At 35.5% G+C, this 17,261-nt stretch overlaps 1 protein-coding gene across 2 annotated transcripts in view; it reads left to right on the top strand.

Moving 5' to 3' along the window:
• The window catches only part of LOC139114538 (band 7 protein AGAP004871-like), a 114,092-nt gene that overhangs the window by 91,552 nt on the left and 5,279 nt on the right, over positions 1 to 17,261 (top strand). For both annotated transcript variants that reach the window (XM_070676325.1, XM_070676324.1), the window contains exons 3-5: positions 11,010 to 11,165; positions 11,537 to 11,796; positions 14,270 to 14,348. In XM_070676325.1, coding sequence (XP_070532426.1) covers positions 11,010 to 11,165; positions 11,537 to 11,796; positions 14,270 to 14,348 — 495 coding nt within the window. The remainder of the gene's footprint in view (positions 1 to 11,009; positions 11,166 to 11,536; positions 11,797 to 14,269; positions 14,349 to 17,261) is intronic.

The raw sequence follows: 17,261 nt of genomic DNA, 5'->3' as shown, positions 1-17,261 counted from the left end.
AAAATGTAGAATTACATCTTTCATAATTCAAGAGACAATTCCATGAAAGTCTCTCTCCAGCAACAGTTTCAGCCCATGAATAATTAAATTGTGAAATGAAGTTTTTGTTAAGAATATTAAAATTTTAATTACAGTTTCTGTAACAATATAGTGTGTGCTACCTGCTTTATAGGTCAAAAAAAAAAGAAAGAAAATGCTTATGGTAAGCATATTAATGCTTGTTTCATTAGTAATATTGCATGTACTTCCTGCTCTGTGGGTCCAAAAGGGAAATGTTGTTTAGAATTCCTTGCATATTTAGGATGAGGAAACAAGAAATATTGATGGTGATTTATTGTTTTGTAGGTACAGTCAGCAGTGGGCATGTGTCATTGGATGTGTCCGCACAGTTTGGTTTGCAATAGCTCCGTATCACCTGTTTTAATAAAATTTTATAAGTCCACACAGAGTTTTGCCATATGGCAGATAGTAGCATCCTGGCCAAGTGACAAAAGCATCATAAAAGTAATATTTGAATTATTGCCTCAAGGGTGTGGAGGTTTGAGGGGGAGGGAGGTAATTGATAAAATCACTTAGTGATGCCTTTCTGTATCAAATGCGACATTTTGCTCTCGAGACCTTATTTCATGATTTATCTTGACAAGAACCAAGCAAATTGCTTCTTTGGGTGACAAGTGTTAACACTGAAAATAGCCAGATATGAAATACAAGCATCTATGTTACTTTTGCCATTTGAATTTCAGACGTCTATCATGACAAACTTATTAATTTCACTTGTAATACACCTCGACTGAGAGTAGGAGATGAATGCTGGTTTGACCGTAGCTCCAATAATCTGAAGAGAATTAGCCATTAACAGCTGGACATGTCATTCCTGGAAACCTTTCAGTGTCATTTGACCCAAATTTATGTCAGTTCCATTTGCCGGGATTAATCTTACACCGATGGAAAATAAATACATGTCATGTGCACAAACAGCAGTATATGTTGGCAGCTGACATCAGCTTCAAAAATTGTAAAGGCCCTCAACAGACAGAGAATGGAGTACTTTTATCAGATTATTAAAGGCTCAAACTTCATTAACTGTTCAAGTAATAAGGTGCGATCTGAGATGTACAGTTATTACGTATGTTGTGTCACCATGGCAACAAGAGGCACGTTCATCAGTTTGGTAAAGCACTTTGTTTGCGATATCCCGTTTAATGTAATTTGCCCACAAATTTAGTGACACACAGAGTTGATGTATTAGTTTCCCACGTATCTGAAAAACGTAAGGAGTTGAGACGAGACGTACCGAGAATGAGATCTTGAAAGGAATATGCTTCAAGGTTATCAAGTACCACAGTGTCTTCATTGTCACAAAATCAATTTGATTTACTCACCATGATGACGGGAAATCGATACGTTCTGTGGAAAGGTACACGTACGTCCCTGGAATTACCAAGACACACATGGTATCCATTACAATGTGAAAAATCCAAACATATGCATCACCTTTAGCCTTTTTGTCCTCATCAACAGAAATTTGAATCTCAAAATAGATGTCTGAAAAGGGGACCTTATTCAGAAGTGGCGTAAAGGGTCATACCTTAATAATTATTAGTGTTAGATGATGACTGTGATATTTCTTACAGTATCAGAATTTCTTCACAGCTCAGCTGGAACAGATACCAGTCCCAAACTGTTTTATTCTTGCAGGGATATGTGTTCAGGATGTAAATTCCATTATGTTATAATACTAGTATTTAGATTTTGTGAGTTGATTGTACGTCAGTTTCAAAATAGATTTGCAATAGTCAGGAGCAGTGTAAACAAAGACAATTCAGCAGTTTGATGGATAATTTTATATTAGTAGAGGTATGGATGTGAGAGGAGATATCATTTCCATCCTTCACATGCAGTCATCATTGATTAGATTTCTTTTATTGTATTTTCATTTATAATAGTTGTATGAATATGACACATATAGGAATTGGAAATCTCTTTGATTTTGGTTTTTTTGTTCCTTGTTTTTATCATCTGTCTTTCCTGCCATTTATTTCCAAGATGCCTCTCTTGCCCAACAAACACAAACATTTGTTGGTTTCCATAGGGAAACAGAACTCAACAAAGTGTTTGGTGCAAAACTGCCCAGTAACTGCGTAAGTTGAATATTTTAGTGACTTCTAAACCCTGGTACGTGCAGAGCTTTGAGAGTAAATGTGAAATGATTGACAGTACTTTGAGATCAGTGCAAGTTAATTTGACACATGCAGGAATTTGAATGGCAGCTATTACTGGATTCTGTCAAATTCTGATTACCATAGTTAGCATAATGTGATGTTGACATTCCAAGGTGACAGTATTTTTGCTAATCGGTCATTCCAATTTTGTTCTCAACAAATTTTTAAAGAAGATGACTGGAACAAGGTTGTAATGTTTCAAAGCTCGACATTTTGTTAATATTTCAGTGTGAATCAAGACAATCCTAATCAACAATTCTGCAAGTGTCAGGGTTGCTGGCTGCCATTCTTTATAAAAGCTAACTCTGCAGGTTTCACACTTTGGGTGCTAAGTGCTGTCTATGGAAGATGGATTCCTGCCGAACTGTCAAACCAATGAGACATGCCCTAAAAACCCTATCAATTTGACCACTTTTAATTCCACCACCACCCTACTTTTTAGTCCCCACGGACACCGTCCGGGGGGACTTATAGGTTTGGTCATGTCCGTGCGTGTGTGCGTGCGTGCGTGCGTCCGTGCGTGCGTCCGTCCGTCCGTTCACGCAGATATCTCAGAGATGCCTGGAGCGATTTCATTCAAACTTGGTACAAGGATTACTTCATATGTCATACAGATGCACGTCAATTTGTTTTTTGATACGATCCAATATGGCTGCCAGGCGGCCATTTTATTATGATTTTTTCATGTACAGAGCCATAACTCAGACATGTTTCAACTGATTTTATTCAAAGCTGGTACAAGGACATTGACCAATGTCATAGATATGCACATCAATTTGTTTTGTGATACGATCCAATATGGCCGCCAGGCAGCCATTTTGTTACGATTTTTTCATGTACAGAGCCATAATTCAGGCATATCTCAACCGATTTTATTCAAACTTTGTACAAGGACATTGACCTATGTCATACATATTCACATCGATTTATTTTGTGATACGATTCAATATGGCCACCAGGCGGCCATTTTATTACGATTTTTTCATGTACAGAGCCATTACTCAGGCATGTTTCAACTGATTTTATTCAAAGTTGGTACAAGGACATTGACCAATGTCATAGATATGCACGTCAATTTTTCATGTGATAAGATCCAATATGGCTGCCGTGCGGCCATTTTGTTACGATTTTTTCATGTACAGAGCCATAACTCAGGCATATCTCAACGGATTTTATTCAAACTTGGTACAAGGACATTGACCTATGTCATACATATGCACATCGATTTGTTTGTGATACGATCCAATATGGCCGACATGTGGCCATTTTATTACGATTTTTTCATGTCCTGAACTACAACTCAGACATGTATCAAGCGAATTTATTCAAAAGTATTTTTATCACAGACCTAAAGAAGAGGACTCTATCCTCTCTGAGGACATGTAATCAAAGTACCCATTAACAAGTGGGGACTGTGTCATCAACGATGACTTTTTCCTCAAAAAGTAATTTTATTTTACCCTTACCAATTCGACTTCAGAAATTTGGATTTTCACAATCTCTATTAATTCAACCAAACTATCATGACAAACTACTTTGAACATTTTATTTTTGATAACAGAACAATACAATGTATAGTATAGAATATGTCTAAGTTGGAACTTCAGAAAAGTTGCCTTTACGTATTTCAATCATCCAAGATGGTAAGCATATCACTTATGGACTGTTGAAAAAGTGGAAAGCTGTTAATCTTTGACAAGAAAATTATTTTGGCTTTGTTGATTTCTTAATACTTCGATGATTTAAAATCATAATTATTTTTTTGTGGTCAAATTTATAAGGTTTTTAGCTACTATAGACTATAGTCTATAGAAGCTATTGGGATGGGTATCCGTCCGGCGTCCGTCGTCAGTCTGTATGTATGTATGTATGTATGTATGTATGTATGTATGTATGTATGTATGTATGTCCGTTTGTGAGGCGTCCGTCCACTCAAATATCTTGAGAACCGCAGTACTTACTGATTTGATATTTGTTGTGTAGATGAAAAATATGATTTTGAGAAACTATTTTTTTAATTTTTTGATATTGTTGAAAATAGGCAAATTAATGCCAAAAAAGGTGTTTTTGGTAAAAATCTTCTTCTTCATAACCGCTGGTCAGACAGCTTTGTTATTTGGTATACAGGTCCCTAGGGATAACCCAACTTAGATTTGTTCAAATTGTGATGAAATATGCAAATGTGTATTTTTAAGGAATTTTTTTGTTATTTTTGGTCAGAATTTGACTTACATTGTATGTAATTCTTGTACTGTATAAACCCTATCAATTCACCCAGAAAAAAATAATTAATATGATTTTAAATAATTGAATTAATTAGGAAATCATCAAAGCCAAAATAATTTTAGTGTGGAATTATCAGAAAGTTCAACTTTTTTTGACAGTTCATAGTGAAATGCTTGCCATCTTGGAGGATTAAAACATGTAAAGGCAACTTTCCTGAATCCCAACTTTGATATATTCTGAACCACCATTTATGTTATCTAAAGAAATTGCTCATAATAGTTTGTCATGATAGGGTGGTCAAATAAATACAGATAGAGAAAGTTCTAATTTCCATTTATGGATGACTTGGTAAGGATAAAATAAGATTACTTTTTGAGGAAAAAAATAGAGTGGTCAATTAAAAGAGTGGTCAAAGTGATAGGGTTTTTATGGTAAAGCTGGGCTGTAAGATTCCTCATGTGCTATTTATAGCAATTATGCAATCTGTGTAAACAGTGCAATGAAAGTGTAACATGATTCCTTATAATGCTTTTGATGACCTTGAACTTCTTAAGTTTCAAACATTTGTCTTTTCAGTGTGCTTTCTCTGAGTATGTACAGTCTCGACTTATTCAACAGAACTTACTTACAATGTTAATTTGAAAGTTAAAATGTGCTTGGTTAATAGAATGAAAATACTGATATTAAAAGATAACCAGCTCAAGATTCTTTATAACCTGACAGATATGCTGTTTTTTTATGACGTAAATCTTGATTTAAGCAAGTCTTGTTTACTTTAATTAGAATGTAATTAACTCTCGTTTATTTGCTATTATTGACTAATATAGTCTGATGAAATATGCAAATCTGTATTTTTACGGAATTTTTTCCAGTTTTGGTCAGGCCATCCTGAAATGAGCTATCAAAGATATCCACCTTCTTCATCAATACATGTGTCACAAAAGGTTATTCTCTACATAACACAGCAGAGCTCTGTCAACTGTTGAGTCACTTGTTTTTTCAAAACCGCTGGTCAGACAGCTTTAATATTTGGTTTTCATGTCCCTAGGATGACCTTAGTGAGATAATTTCATACAGTCAGGAAATACTTAATTTTGTATCCATGTCTATAGTAGCTTCAGGGACTTTGGCCCTATGTTTACATAATGTTGCATGCATCAAGCAAGCAATCCCCTGTGAGTATAAGCTCTGCTGCAATATAGGGAAGCCGTCACAAATCAAAAATAGTGTCTCTGATTAGATCGACATTTGTAAAGTGGAAAAGTTTGGCCATCTGCAGCTTGATTGAAATTCTACTTTAGTGTCAATAGTGTCATTGAATCTGCACACTACAAGCATTTGATGTGTGATTACGGGGCTCAGCTGTGTGTGTGTTGTCATTTGCTAGGCCGGCTGTCTAATCTTTCATCAGGCAGAAAATGTGTGTGTCCCTCCATTAAGAAGGCGGAGGTGATCTTTTTGAGAGCACAGAATGATAATGGTGACTTCAATTTGTCACATCTTGAGAGGATCAGTTTTGCTGAAAGTAGAATGGAATGCTTTTGCTTTAAGGCCAAAGAAGTGCTGTTTTTTCAGTGTCACTTAAAGGGGATTATGGCTGTAACTTTTGATGATATTTTCATTTTTTTCATTGTGAAAAATCACATTTTTTCATCTTCTCTCTTAATTTTCATAATGATAAGGCAAAATACTAGTAACAGTACCTGGCAAAAACAATGTTATGTATGCATATGCAAATGATGTTATTGTTGTTGACAAACAAGTTCCCCACCAAAACTCAGTTTTCCAAATGAGTACAGTCATTATCACTGTTGTAAACTGTGTTACACACACTGCAGTGGTACATGTAATTTATCCTGGCCAGGATGACCGTTTCCAAGTGGTAAAGTCATTTTATGGGATAATTTGATCTCCTGGAATCAGTGGATTAAGCCAATGTCTTGGGACTAATGTTGTTGACATTTTAAGGTCACAAGATCGGATTTAAACAGCTGTGCTTACATTGGTTTGACATTGGCGTACTTGAAGTCTGACAGTACGTGATACCATAGAAGGCCATACAACCGGTATTTCAGGAAAAATTCAGCTGCAAATCTGAAATGTATTCCACAAGGTGACATGTCATTCACTGTAGATTCTGTGAAATTTTTTCCAAGGCGTCACTCTGACGCCAACAACAATACAGTAATTACTGAGAGAGTGCAGCATTTACTGTGTATTATCCCAGAGGATACCAGTTTTTCGAAAAATACATCTACTTTACATGATGTTTTTGGTCTGTCAGTAATAAAAGGGCATGTTTCTTTAGTTCAGAATTCTAAAAATATGCTTTTGCGTCTAGCTTTCTTTTTATATTATTTTTTTTTTTTAGTACATTTAGAATAATGTCATGCCATAGTTTCTATGGAAATTGGAGTTTGAAATGGTTTTACAATTATTTGGTCAAAAGTGTGTGTTTGTATCAACATTGATAAATACCGGTACATATTTAGTCACTTCAACTACCACCCTGTATGAGTACTTCAAATTTTCAATTGACACAGTACTTCTGATAAGGGAAACACAGAGACAAAACCATCTCATACAATCAAAATAATACAGTAAACAAACAGTCATTCTAATCCTAGGAAAGAGAATGCTCTCCATTTAATAGCTGTATCTTTGTGCTTGTATACTTACCCCCCAAAAATACCATTCAATCTTGAGAAAAGTGTTTAAGATTCCTGTTATTAAGCCATAATGTCTTTGAAAATACCACTATTTCAACGATTTGTGCTTGATTGGTCAATAAAATTCATGCGCTTCCATGTTCGTATGCGGCAGCCATATTTGAGTTGCAACTCAAAAATTATTACCGTAAGTCATTAAAACCTAAGATGTGCCTTCATCTCTAATATTTGATCAAAGTCATTCTACCTGTATGGTCATGTTTTGGTAAGCATTTTACAGAAGTTGCATTTGATTTTGAACCATCTTAGCGAAAGAAAAAGTTAAAAAGATACAGCTAATGGGGCTTTAATACCTTCCCCCAAATTAAAACGATTTGACATAACAGTGAAATATCACAGTACATCTGATGAGTTAAAATCTGATACTGCTATTGGGCAGTGAAGGCAATTGCTCAGAACCTATAAATGTACACTGTAACTTAGTACACTGTGGTATAAAGAAACTCATCATGATAGAAATTCTAGACGGCCTGGAGCGTTACTTAGGTGGAGAATTTGAAGTAGAACGAGTCCCAGGCACTGATTATTTTTCCCTCCAATAATCTTGCAATTCTGTTTCTAGCCCGGAGCTTATACGGATTGACTCATATGGAATCCTAAGAAATAAATCAAGTTTCAGATCAGAGTTTTTTTGGGGGAAAAATCCGAAATTTAATTTTTTTTCTGTCCTGAGTTGATACAGGTAAATAAAGCTATTTTGAATTTCAATTCTCAGCAGACTCCAGGTGATTTGCTAGTATAATCATAAAATTTGCACATGGACTCTCAGGTTTGATTGCTGAGTATGAAAGTGAACTCTGGACTTTGTTGATGATCGAAGTATGAGCATTTTGAGCTCCATTTGCCCAAACTTTTGATATTTTCAAGTATTTTTCATGTTTTGTTCTGTTCGGAAATGCCTGTGTAGACAAAGCCTGTACTAGTTATGCATGTAATGTATATTATATCATACTGGTAATATTGGTGGCACAAAAGCAGCGATCTGATTGGTCAAGATGTGAAAAGAACTGTTGTATATTTGCAATATACCATTGGTGACACACATGCAAAATTCCTTTCTGATGTTTCACGCTAGACTTTCAATATACCGGTACCGGTACTGGTACTGTTATGATAATTGCAAGTCACTTCATATATGCTGTGAACTAGTCAAAATCTCATGGTATACTGTCACTGGGTGTGCTTTATTACTTAAATAGTACATGGTATAGCACTGATTGCAAATAACGTCACTGTTCTCTCTCATTAATATGCATAAATAAATATTTGTCTGCATTTTCCGCATGAATGACGAAAATGAAAACCTGCTAGCATTACAATGTTACTAAAAGTCAAGCTAGTTCGTGGTATTTTATGGCTCAGACTACAAGCTGCAACAGCCGCGCATGCAACAACAGAGTTTGTCTGAATTTCAGGCAGCGTTGTCTGAAAGTTGCGCGCGTGCAGTTATATTTAGTAACAAACCTGAAATCATGATCAATGCTATTGTTGATAGTTGAATTTTATTTTGGACAAGAATTCGCTATTCAACAACAACATTGATATTCTGTTGGGTACAACATGAATGTGTTGTACTGGCAAATTTATCCTTCTTACCATTGGTTCAACAACACTTTCCAGAGAAATGGTTGAAAAAACAGGAATTACGGCCACTGTATCATGAACTATCCAAGTACATGTACCATGTCTGTCAGTATTTTCAAACAAATATATTTTCACTCTCATCAGAGCCTGTCCTTTTACAAATATATGTTATCGTAGTGTGTATTGTAATATAAGGCTGTAAACATCAGATTCTATATGGCTTCAGGGCATATCAGTTGATAGCTTTTTTCATTGAAAGTTCTGACAGATCACAAGTGATTTTCCATCATTTCAGAGTGACAGATGTTCAACTTTGACAAAAAAGAAGTTAAATTTGATCTAATCTCTTTCGTGAATGGAATTTTCTGTCAATGCAGTGAAAAGCATATCTGCTTCACTTTTTAAAACTACATTTACTCACTCGTAATGCATTGACCTTTTAGAAGGTGCCAAGCTATCTAGATTTTCTGCACTGCATGTTTAGATCTGTTCTATATGCTTGATTTTCAAGCTCTACTTTGGAATAATCTTTCTTGATCTGCCGTATGCTGATATGGTTGCCATTTAGGTCTGTTGTACCTCTCCTTTACACATCTACTTCATTCTACAATACCAAACCCCCTGTAAGTTGAATATTCCATAGGGAATCCATCTGTTCCGTGCACTCTACCGTACATTGTTGTCCTTTTGCACCATCTGGTGCCTGCAGCCACAGTTTGATAACAGGGAACCCAGAAATCCAGTTGTTGTCATTGTTTGTATTGTTGTTAACGTTTATGTTAGTGTTGTTGTTGTTTACTAATAAAATTCAACGAACATACGGTAACTATAATTGTTCTTTTGCTGTTTCAAACATAATGTACTGATGTCCTAAGAAACAGCGACAACACAATAGTTATGTTTGTTGAATTTTATTGGTCAACAACAACAGCAACAACAACGATACGTCTAATATAAATCTGAACAACAATACAAACAACAACAACAACCAGATTTCTTGGTCCCTGTGATTTGATGTGAACTGGGATGATACAAAGTGTTGAAGATGTTCCATACATAAACTGTAAATGTGTGCAATCCAAAAGAAGCTCAAATCATGTTGAGATCTGAGTGCACAGCCAGTCACTTTTTCTACCTGAATCAGTCTTACATGTAAAGCTTCATTAGCCCATTAGCCTTAACCATTTATTTTCTAGTATTTTCATTCTGTTTGTAAGACACTTTTTCTGGTTCTTCTGCTCAAATCGTGACAAAGTACTTTGCATTCAGCTTCTTGATACAGCCTGCATGGCTATGGTGCTCAGTTTAATTGTTTCACATCTCTGAACCTGAGACTTCAAAGTTGAATGCTGAATGGGCTGACAATATCTTTGTCAGGTATCACTTAAAAACTAAATTGCATGTCTCCTTGTAAATTTGCATGTCTCACAAATATTTCAATAAAAGGTCACTGCAGAATGACAGTATTTATTGAAATATTTTTTGATGACCTGTAAATATAATTGTGGAATGTGCCTGCGTGAATATATGGAGGAGATAGCTGAAAACAACAGAGCTTTTGATAAGTCTGCATATGCCACCTGGTTTATAGTTTTATAGACTAATAGTGTGTGGATGGAGTGAGCATACGGTATAAGCCGTCTCGTAGGATTTAAGTAATATTCTCATGGGCAGTCTAGACATAAAAAGACTGAACACAGCCATTAGCAAATGTGAGCAGCTAATATCCATTTTCGAAATCTGAGCAGTTGAAGCTTGTTTAATCTTACCATCTATCTGTCTGAGCTGAGATCTTCCCAAATCCTGTGCAATAAACAGACACCTAGCTTTGCCTGGCCATTAAAAGGCTTATCAAATTTCTGTGTTTTTTGTGCCGGGATGTATACCTGGTTAAACACTGAATATGTACCGGTACAGTGATTCAAAGTTGACCAATTCCTGAAATTCTTTCAAAATTTTCCTGAACATTTCATACAGTACTAGATTTGGAAGAAGTCGGAAGAAATCATCAAAGCTGCTCACAATTATTACCTAAGACATTAAAAAATTTCTCTTTTCAAGATGATTGTCTCACAGAATATATTTCTCGGCAGAAGACATACTGTCTTGAACTATCCATGTGTTGTCCATACAGCTTGCTGACTTTGCATCTGGTGCCTAATCCTCAAGCTATTTTTGGATTCAGATTTGCTGTATTTTGACAACGAAATTTCAAACGGCATTTCTCTCTGTTTTTTTGTCATTATAGGTTGTCCAAGAATATGAGCGTGCTGTGATATTCCGTCTAGGACTGCTGCTTCCGGGAGGAGCCAAGGGACCCGGAATATTCTTTGTACTGCCATGTATTGATACTTATCAGAAAGTTGACCTGAGGACAGTCACCTTTGATGTACCGCCACAGGAAGTAAGTTCAATTTTGTTCGCTTTTACCGTCTGACAGAAATATGAAAATGGTCTTCCCTGACTTGTACAAACAGCAACGTCTTTCAAAATCTTAATCATCCATGTATAAAGATCTGAAAGAATTACAGTCATTGATAACTACGATGTTTCATACAGCAAAAATATTTTAAGTTGTAACAGAGCAAATTAAAATCATGTGCTAAGTCCTGTATCTCCTTGACAACATTGAATTATTATGCATTATGTTTGACGATATAATGTGAAATGATTGTGTTTTGTTGGTATAGTTTAAATTAGTTCATTCTCATGAACAATTCACAGAAAAAATCTTGAGATGTTCATAAAAACCGACTTCACTGTTTTCCTTTACAGATTTTGAGTAAAGACAGCGTCACCGTGGCAGTGGATGCTGTCGTTTACTACCGCATTACAAACCCAACAATATCCATCACCAACGTGGAAGACGCCCAGCGTTCCACCCGTCTGCTGGCGCAAACAACGCTACGTAACGTCCTGGGTACAAAGACTCTGCAGGAGCTGTTGTCGGATCGGGAGTCAGTCAGCAACCAGATGCAGACTGCCCTGGATGAAGCCACTGATCCGTGGGGTATTAAAGTTGAACGGGTTGAGATGTAAGTTATCAACCTAATTGCTGTAACTTTTCATATTAGGTTTATTATTTTTCATACATGAAAAAACACACTGATATTTTTATTCCTCTCTATAATGTGGATCAAAATACAAATTATAAGCCTTGCACACACAGGGTGTTCTTTGCAATCTACAATTATAGTATTGTTGACAAGTAAATTCTAATTCAGTTTTCGACAATACATTACACACATACAGCGTGTATTGACAAGCTGAAAATTGGCATTTCATGATGATTTAGGATGTGTACTAGGAACTGTCTTTTTACATAGACAAAGAAAGTGTCAGCTTACGGAGCTATAAACTGTGTTGGCAGTGGTCCACATTATGAAGTTTTCATGACGCCCAGCGACAACGATTTCACACACCCACAGGCCATTTCAAACTGACTCTAGCAACACTCCTACTCAGAAAATCCATTAAATCTCACGCCTGGGAAATTAACTTGGTTGTTATGGTCATTGTATTGAAAGTGTCAGAGCTTACATGGCCGCCACAATACGTGTCTTACTCTATCATAGTAATGGTGGCATAAAGCCATTTACTTCTTGACACGACTGCCTGATTTCTCTGTCTTTATGTTTGACTGTTACTGTTTGACAAACCATATTGCTTCGTGATCTGCCATATTAAAAGACTAACGAAGCATTGCATGCATTAATAACTTACCAGCCAGACTAGTTAACCTTGTAATTTTTGCTCACTATTAAAAAAATAAAAAAAATCCAGATAGACTGTCTGGCACCTTGGCAAACAGGCTTCTGCATTTTATTATTTTTAAGCAGACACAAAATTTTACTCTCTTGTGAGTAAATGCTTTTTTTTTTCAATGTCTGAAGGATCATACATTAATATCCATCAAACGACGTGTGTACGGCCTGCATCATAACCAAACCAGCAATTATTTTGCTCTTCCATTTATAAGTGAAGTGCTGTCTAACATATTTATAAGTCCCTGGAAGTCTTCAACTGAATCCCGCAACAAACTACGGGATATACATTGTGTAAAATGGTCTAATGTACTCTGTAGCGGATATACTCAAGATTTGCTGGCCAACTCAAGGGAGAGTTCGTACCTATCCTTGAAAATTTAATGCCAGCAATTTGCCAACGGAATTCATTTAATTGGCTTTACAATCAGTAATAAAACTTTCATGCTCCAGGCTTTCATTTCTAAATTCCACACTTGTCAGGTGTTTGTAAATTTACGTAGTTGGCTATTCTAACACGACAAGAAAAATGTCAGTACTACCCTGCTTTCTTGCACTCATACAAGATAAGTTGTTGCGGTAGGAATTTATTACAACAGCTCTTTCAAACCACAAGTGAGCTTGCGTGCCCTTGGCTATCTCTTAGGTTTTAGTTTAGTGAAGGAATATTTATCGCTGAAGTTTATTTAATTTGGTCTCAAAGCGATGGTTTTACTCCGTTTTGCCTGGTGGCTTTCTCAAAGGTATGCCCTGTTCATTTAGAATTCCATTACAGAGCTCGCAGGTGTTAATGGTGTTAATTAATTTTTACTTTTGCAAGAGCGTGTGAAGGAGTGAATAATTTAACTGTTTTGACAGTTCAGTTGGAGACTTTGCCAGAAGGTTAGTGTGCGGTGACCCGATGGGAATGGGGAGTTACTGTCCATGAATATGGATGCCAATGGCAATACTGCCATTCTCTTAAACTGCAGCAGCAGTATACATGCAAATCTTGTTTTATTTTATGCTGTTTATATATATATATATATATATATATATATATATATATATATATATATATACCGTATAGATATACCGTATATATATATTCATATATGATTTATTACATTATATTATATTAAAAGGTAAAATATTGGAATATAAGCTAGCCCTGAAAAAAATTTGTTGATTTGAGTTTGCTGATAATGAACAATTGCCACTTTTCTCTCTTTGTCTTTAGTATGTCATAAAGTTCACTTTGCGATCAGATGTTTTCAATACATGTATCATCATGAAAACAGTGGTTTCACCTCAATGCCATCAATGTAATTCAATTTACAACATAATGACATACTTTTGCCACTTCTTAAAATTATCTTAATTGGAGAATTCATGTGGCATGCTGAAATTGATTGTGAAAGGATATAGGATTCGGTGGGGTTTATTTTGGCTTTTGCAAGACAAAGTGAACATTTAATTACAAGCAAAACTCACAAGAAGTAGCCAGCAGCATTAAATGTCCCTGTCAAATTGATGACAGAAATTGTTACTTTGTTTGTGTATCCATGCTGTACAATCAATCCAAAAGTCAATACCTGGGGATATACATACAGTAAATTGATACTATCTCTAATATATGCCACACTATCACTGACACTCATGACACAAAAATGTATACATATGTAGTGAGTGCCTGCAATTCTTGAGAATCTCTTCCATCAGGACTTATTTTTTTGAATGCTTTGTGTTTTTGTTGAATTTACAGCAAAGATGTACGCCTACCAGTTCAACTCCAGCGTGCCATGGCTGCGGAGGCTGAAGCTGCTAGGGAAGCAAGAGCCAAGGTAAAAATCTATTTTCTGTCTATCACTTTATCTATTCATCATAGATTTACTCATAGTTATTTTTCAGAAACTACCATCACATCTTTTTTATCCTTGCAAAACACTTAAAATACACTCCTTTTCATTATAATTTAATAATATAATGAAGCTTGTTATGTGTTTTACAATCAAAAATATTGTAGGTGCATTTTTAGCTACTATAGACTATAGTCTATAGCAGCTATTGGGATGGGTATCCGTCCGGCGTCAGTCTGTATGTATGTATGTATGTATGTATGTATGTATGTATGTATGTATGTCCGTTTGTGAGGCGTCCGTCCACTCAAATATCTTGAGAACCGCAGTACTTACTGATTTGATATTTGTTGTGTAGATGAAAAACATGATTTTGAGAAACTAGTTTTTTTAATTTTTTGATATTGTTGAAAATAGGCAAATTAATGCCAAAAAAGGTGTTTTTGGTAAAAAATCTTCTTCTTCATAACCGCTGGTAAGACAGCTTTGTTATTTGGTATACAGGTCCCTAGGGATAACCCAACTTAGATTTGTTCAAATTGTAATGAAATATGCAAATGTGTATTTTTAAGGAATTTTTTTGTCATTTTTGGTCAAAGTTCGACTTACATTGTAATTACATTGTAATTCTTGTACTGTATAAACCCTATCAATTCACCCAGAAAAAAATAATTAATATGATTTTAAATAATTGAATTAATTAGGAAATCATCAAAGCCAAATAATTTTAACGTGGAATTATCAGAAAGTTCACCTTTTTTTGACAGTTCATAGTGAAATGCTTACCATCTTGGAGGATTAAAACATGTAAAGGCAACTTTCCTGAATCCCAACTTTGATATATTCTGAACCACCATTTATGTTATCTAAAAGAAATTGCTCATAATAGTTTGTCATGATAGGGTGGTCAAATAAATAGAGATAGAGAAAGTTCTAATTTCCATTTATGGTTGACTTGGTAAGGATAAAATAAGATTACTTTTTGAGGAAAAAAATAGAGTGGTCAATTAAAAGAGTGGTCAAAGTGATAGGGTTTTTATGGTAAAGCTGGGCTGTAAGATTCCTTGTGCTATTTATAGCAATTATGCAATCTGTGTAAACAGTGCAATGAAAGTGTAATATGATTCCTTATAATGCTTTTGATGACCTTGAACTTCTTAAGTTACAAACATTTGTCTCTTCAGTGTACTTTCTCTGAGTATGTACAGTCTCAACTTATTCAACAGAACTTACTTACAATGTTAATTTGAAAGTTAAAATGTGCTTGGTTAATAGGATGAAAATAAAAGATAACCAGCTCAAGATTCTTTGTAACCTGACAGATATGCTGTTTTATTATGACGTAAATCTTGATTTAAGCAAGTCTTGTTTACTTTAATTAGAATGTAATTAACTCTCGTTTATTTGCTATTATAGACTAATATAGTCTGATGAAATATGCAAATCTGTATTTTTACGGAATTTTTTTCCATTTTTGGTCAGGCTATCCTTAAATGAGCTATCAAAGATATCCACCTTCATCAATACATGTGTCACGAAAGGTTATTCTCTACATAACACAGCAGAGCTCTGTCAACTGTTGAGTCGCTTGTTTTTTCAAACCGCTGGTCAGACAGCTTTAATATTTGGTTTACATGTCCCTAGGATGACTTTAGTGAGATAATTTCAAACAGTCAGGAAATACTTAATTTTGTATCCATGTCTATAGTAGCTTCAGGGACTTTGGCCCTATGTTTTTGGATTTCTTCGAGTACTCCTTCTTTTTCATACTCCTTGGCAAAGTCAGGGTCAAAGTGTAAAGGTCAGCACCCACGCCTCTTTGAACCTACCTGTGCTTTAATTTCACTTCTGCCATGGCTCTGTTGACTTGTCAAGGAAACTACTGCATTAACGTAATGAGTCATGTTGAGATATTGCCGGAAAAGTGTTTTCTTTTAAACTATTAAGAATTCCAGTGTGCCGGTATCGTGTTGGAGTGTGTTTGCTTTATGAAATTGAGATATAACGGATGCACAGAATAAAATGGATTTGATTAATGAAGTGCAGATATTTTAGGCAGTTAATTTGAGCCGAGTTTTGCCAGGCCTGGCATCCAATAGGTGTGCATAGAGCATTACTCGACCATAAGAATGAATATCCAGTGATAAATATCCCCACACATGTCATTTCTATGCAAACACTGCAGTACAGTCAGGGCTGGCAAAAGTTAATTCAGTGGTTAAAATATTATGAGCGCCATGATGATATACACACGTATGCAAATATGTCCAGATGTCAGCTGCAAAGGTCAATGATTTGTGAAAAATTGCTTTCACTTAACTTACTGAAAGTTTCTTTACCTCTATGAGAGCGTATTCCAGTGTATACTGTAAATCGTTCTTTAGTGTCTATGGGCGTTTTAGTGTATAGGTGTTTGTAAAGACGTTGTGTGGAATGCTAAAAAAACGGTTCTGTAATTTCTCATTACTTTAAATGAATGAACAGTGAAAAGAAAAATTATGTGATTATCACAATGTATATTCAAGGTTGTTGTGAGACTATTGTAATTGTGAGTGAGTGAATGTGATCCTGCATTGAAGCCCCACTAGCTGGGAATTCTATGCATCATTTTCATGATTTTATTTTCAACCTGAAGTTGCTTTATGTAAGTGTTCTGACTGAAGGATATGTGTATAAAAGTATTAGTGCTAGCTGATTTAGACAGTGCCTACACTTTCTAACAGGCTGAAAAATAAACGGGTGTCGCACTCATAAAATGGCACCCAACGGAAGAGTACAAAAACAGTTTTTCCTGCACATACACATCGTGATCATACCAGAAACAAGCCATTAACTTGAATGCACAACACACGATGGCCAACATTTTGTTGTTGTAACCTTTATTTCCTCTGTCATATG

The sequence above is a fragment of the Ptychodera flava genome, chromosome 16 (genome assembly GCF_041260155.1).
Source record: "Ptychodera flava strain L36383 chromosome 16, AS_Pfla_20210202, whole genome shotgun sequence".
Lineage (NCBI taxonomy): Eukaryota > Metazoa > Hemichordata > Enteropneusta > Ptychoderidae > Ptychodera > Ptychodera flava.
The sequence above is the reverse complement of the archived record's forward strand: the minus strand, read 5'-3'. Positions and strand labels throughout refer to the sequence as shown.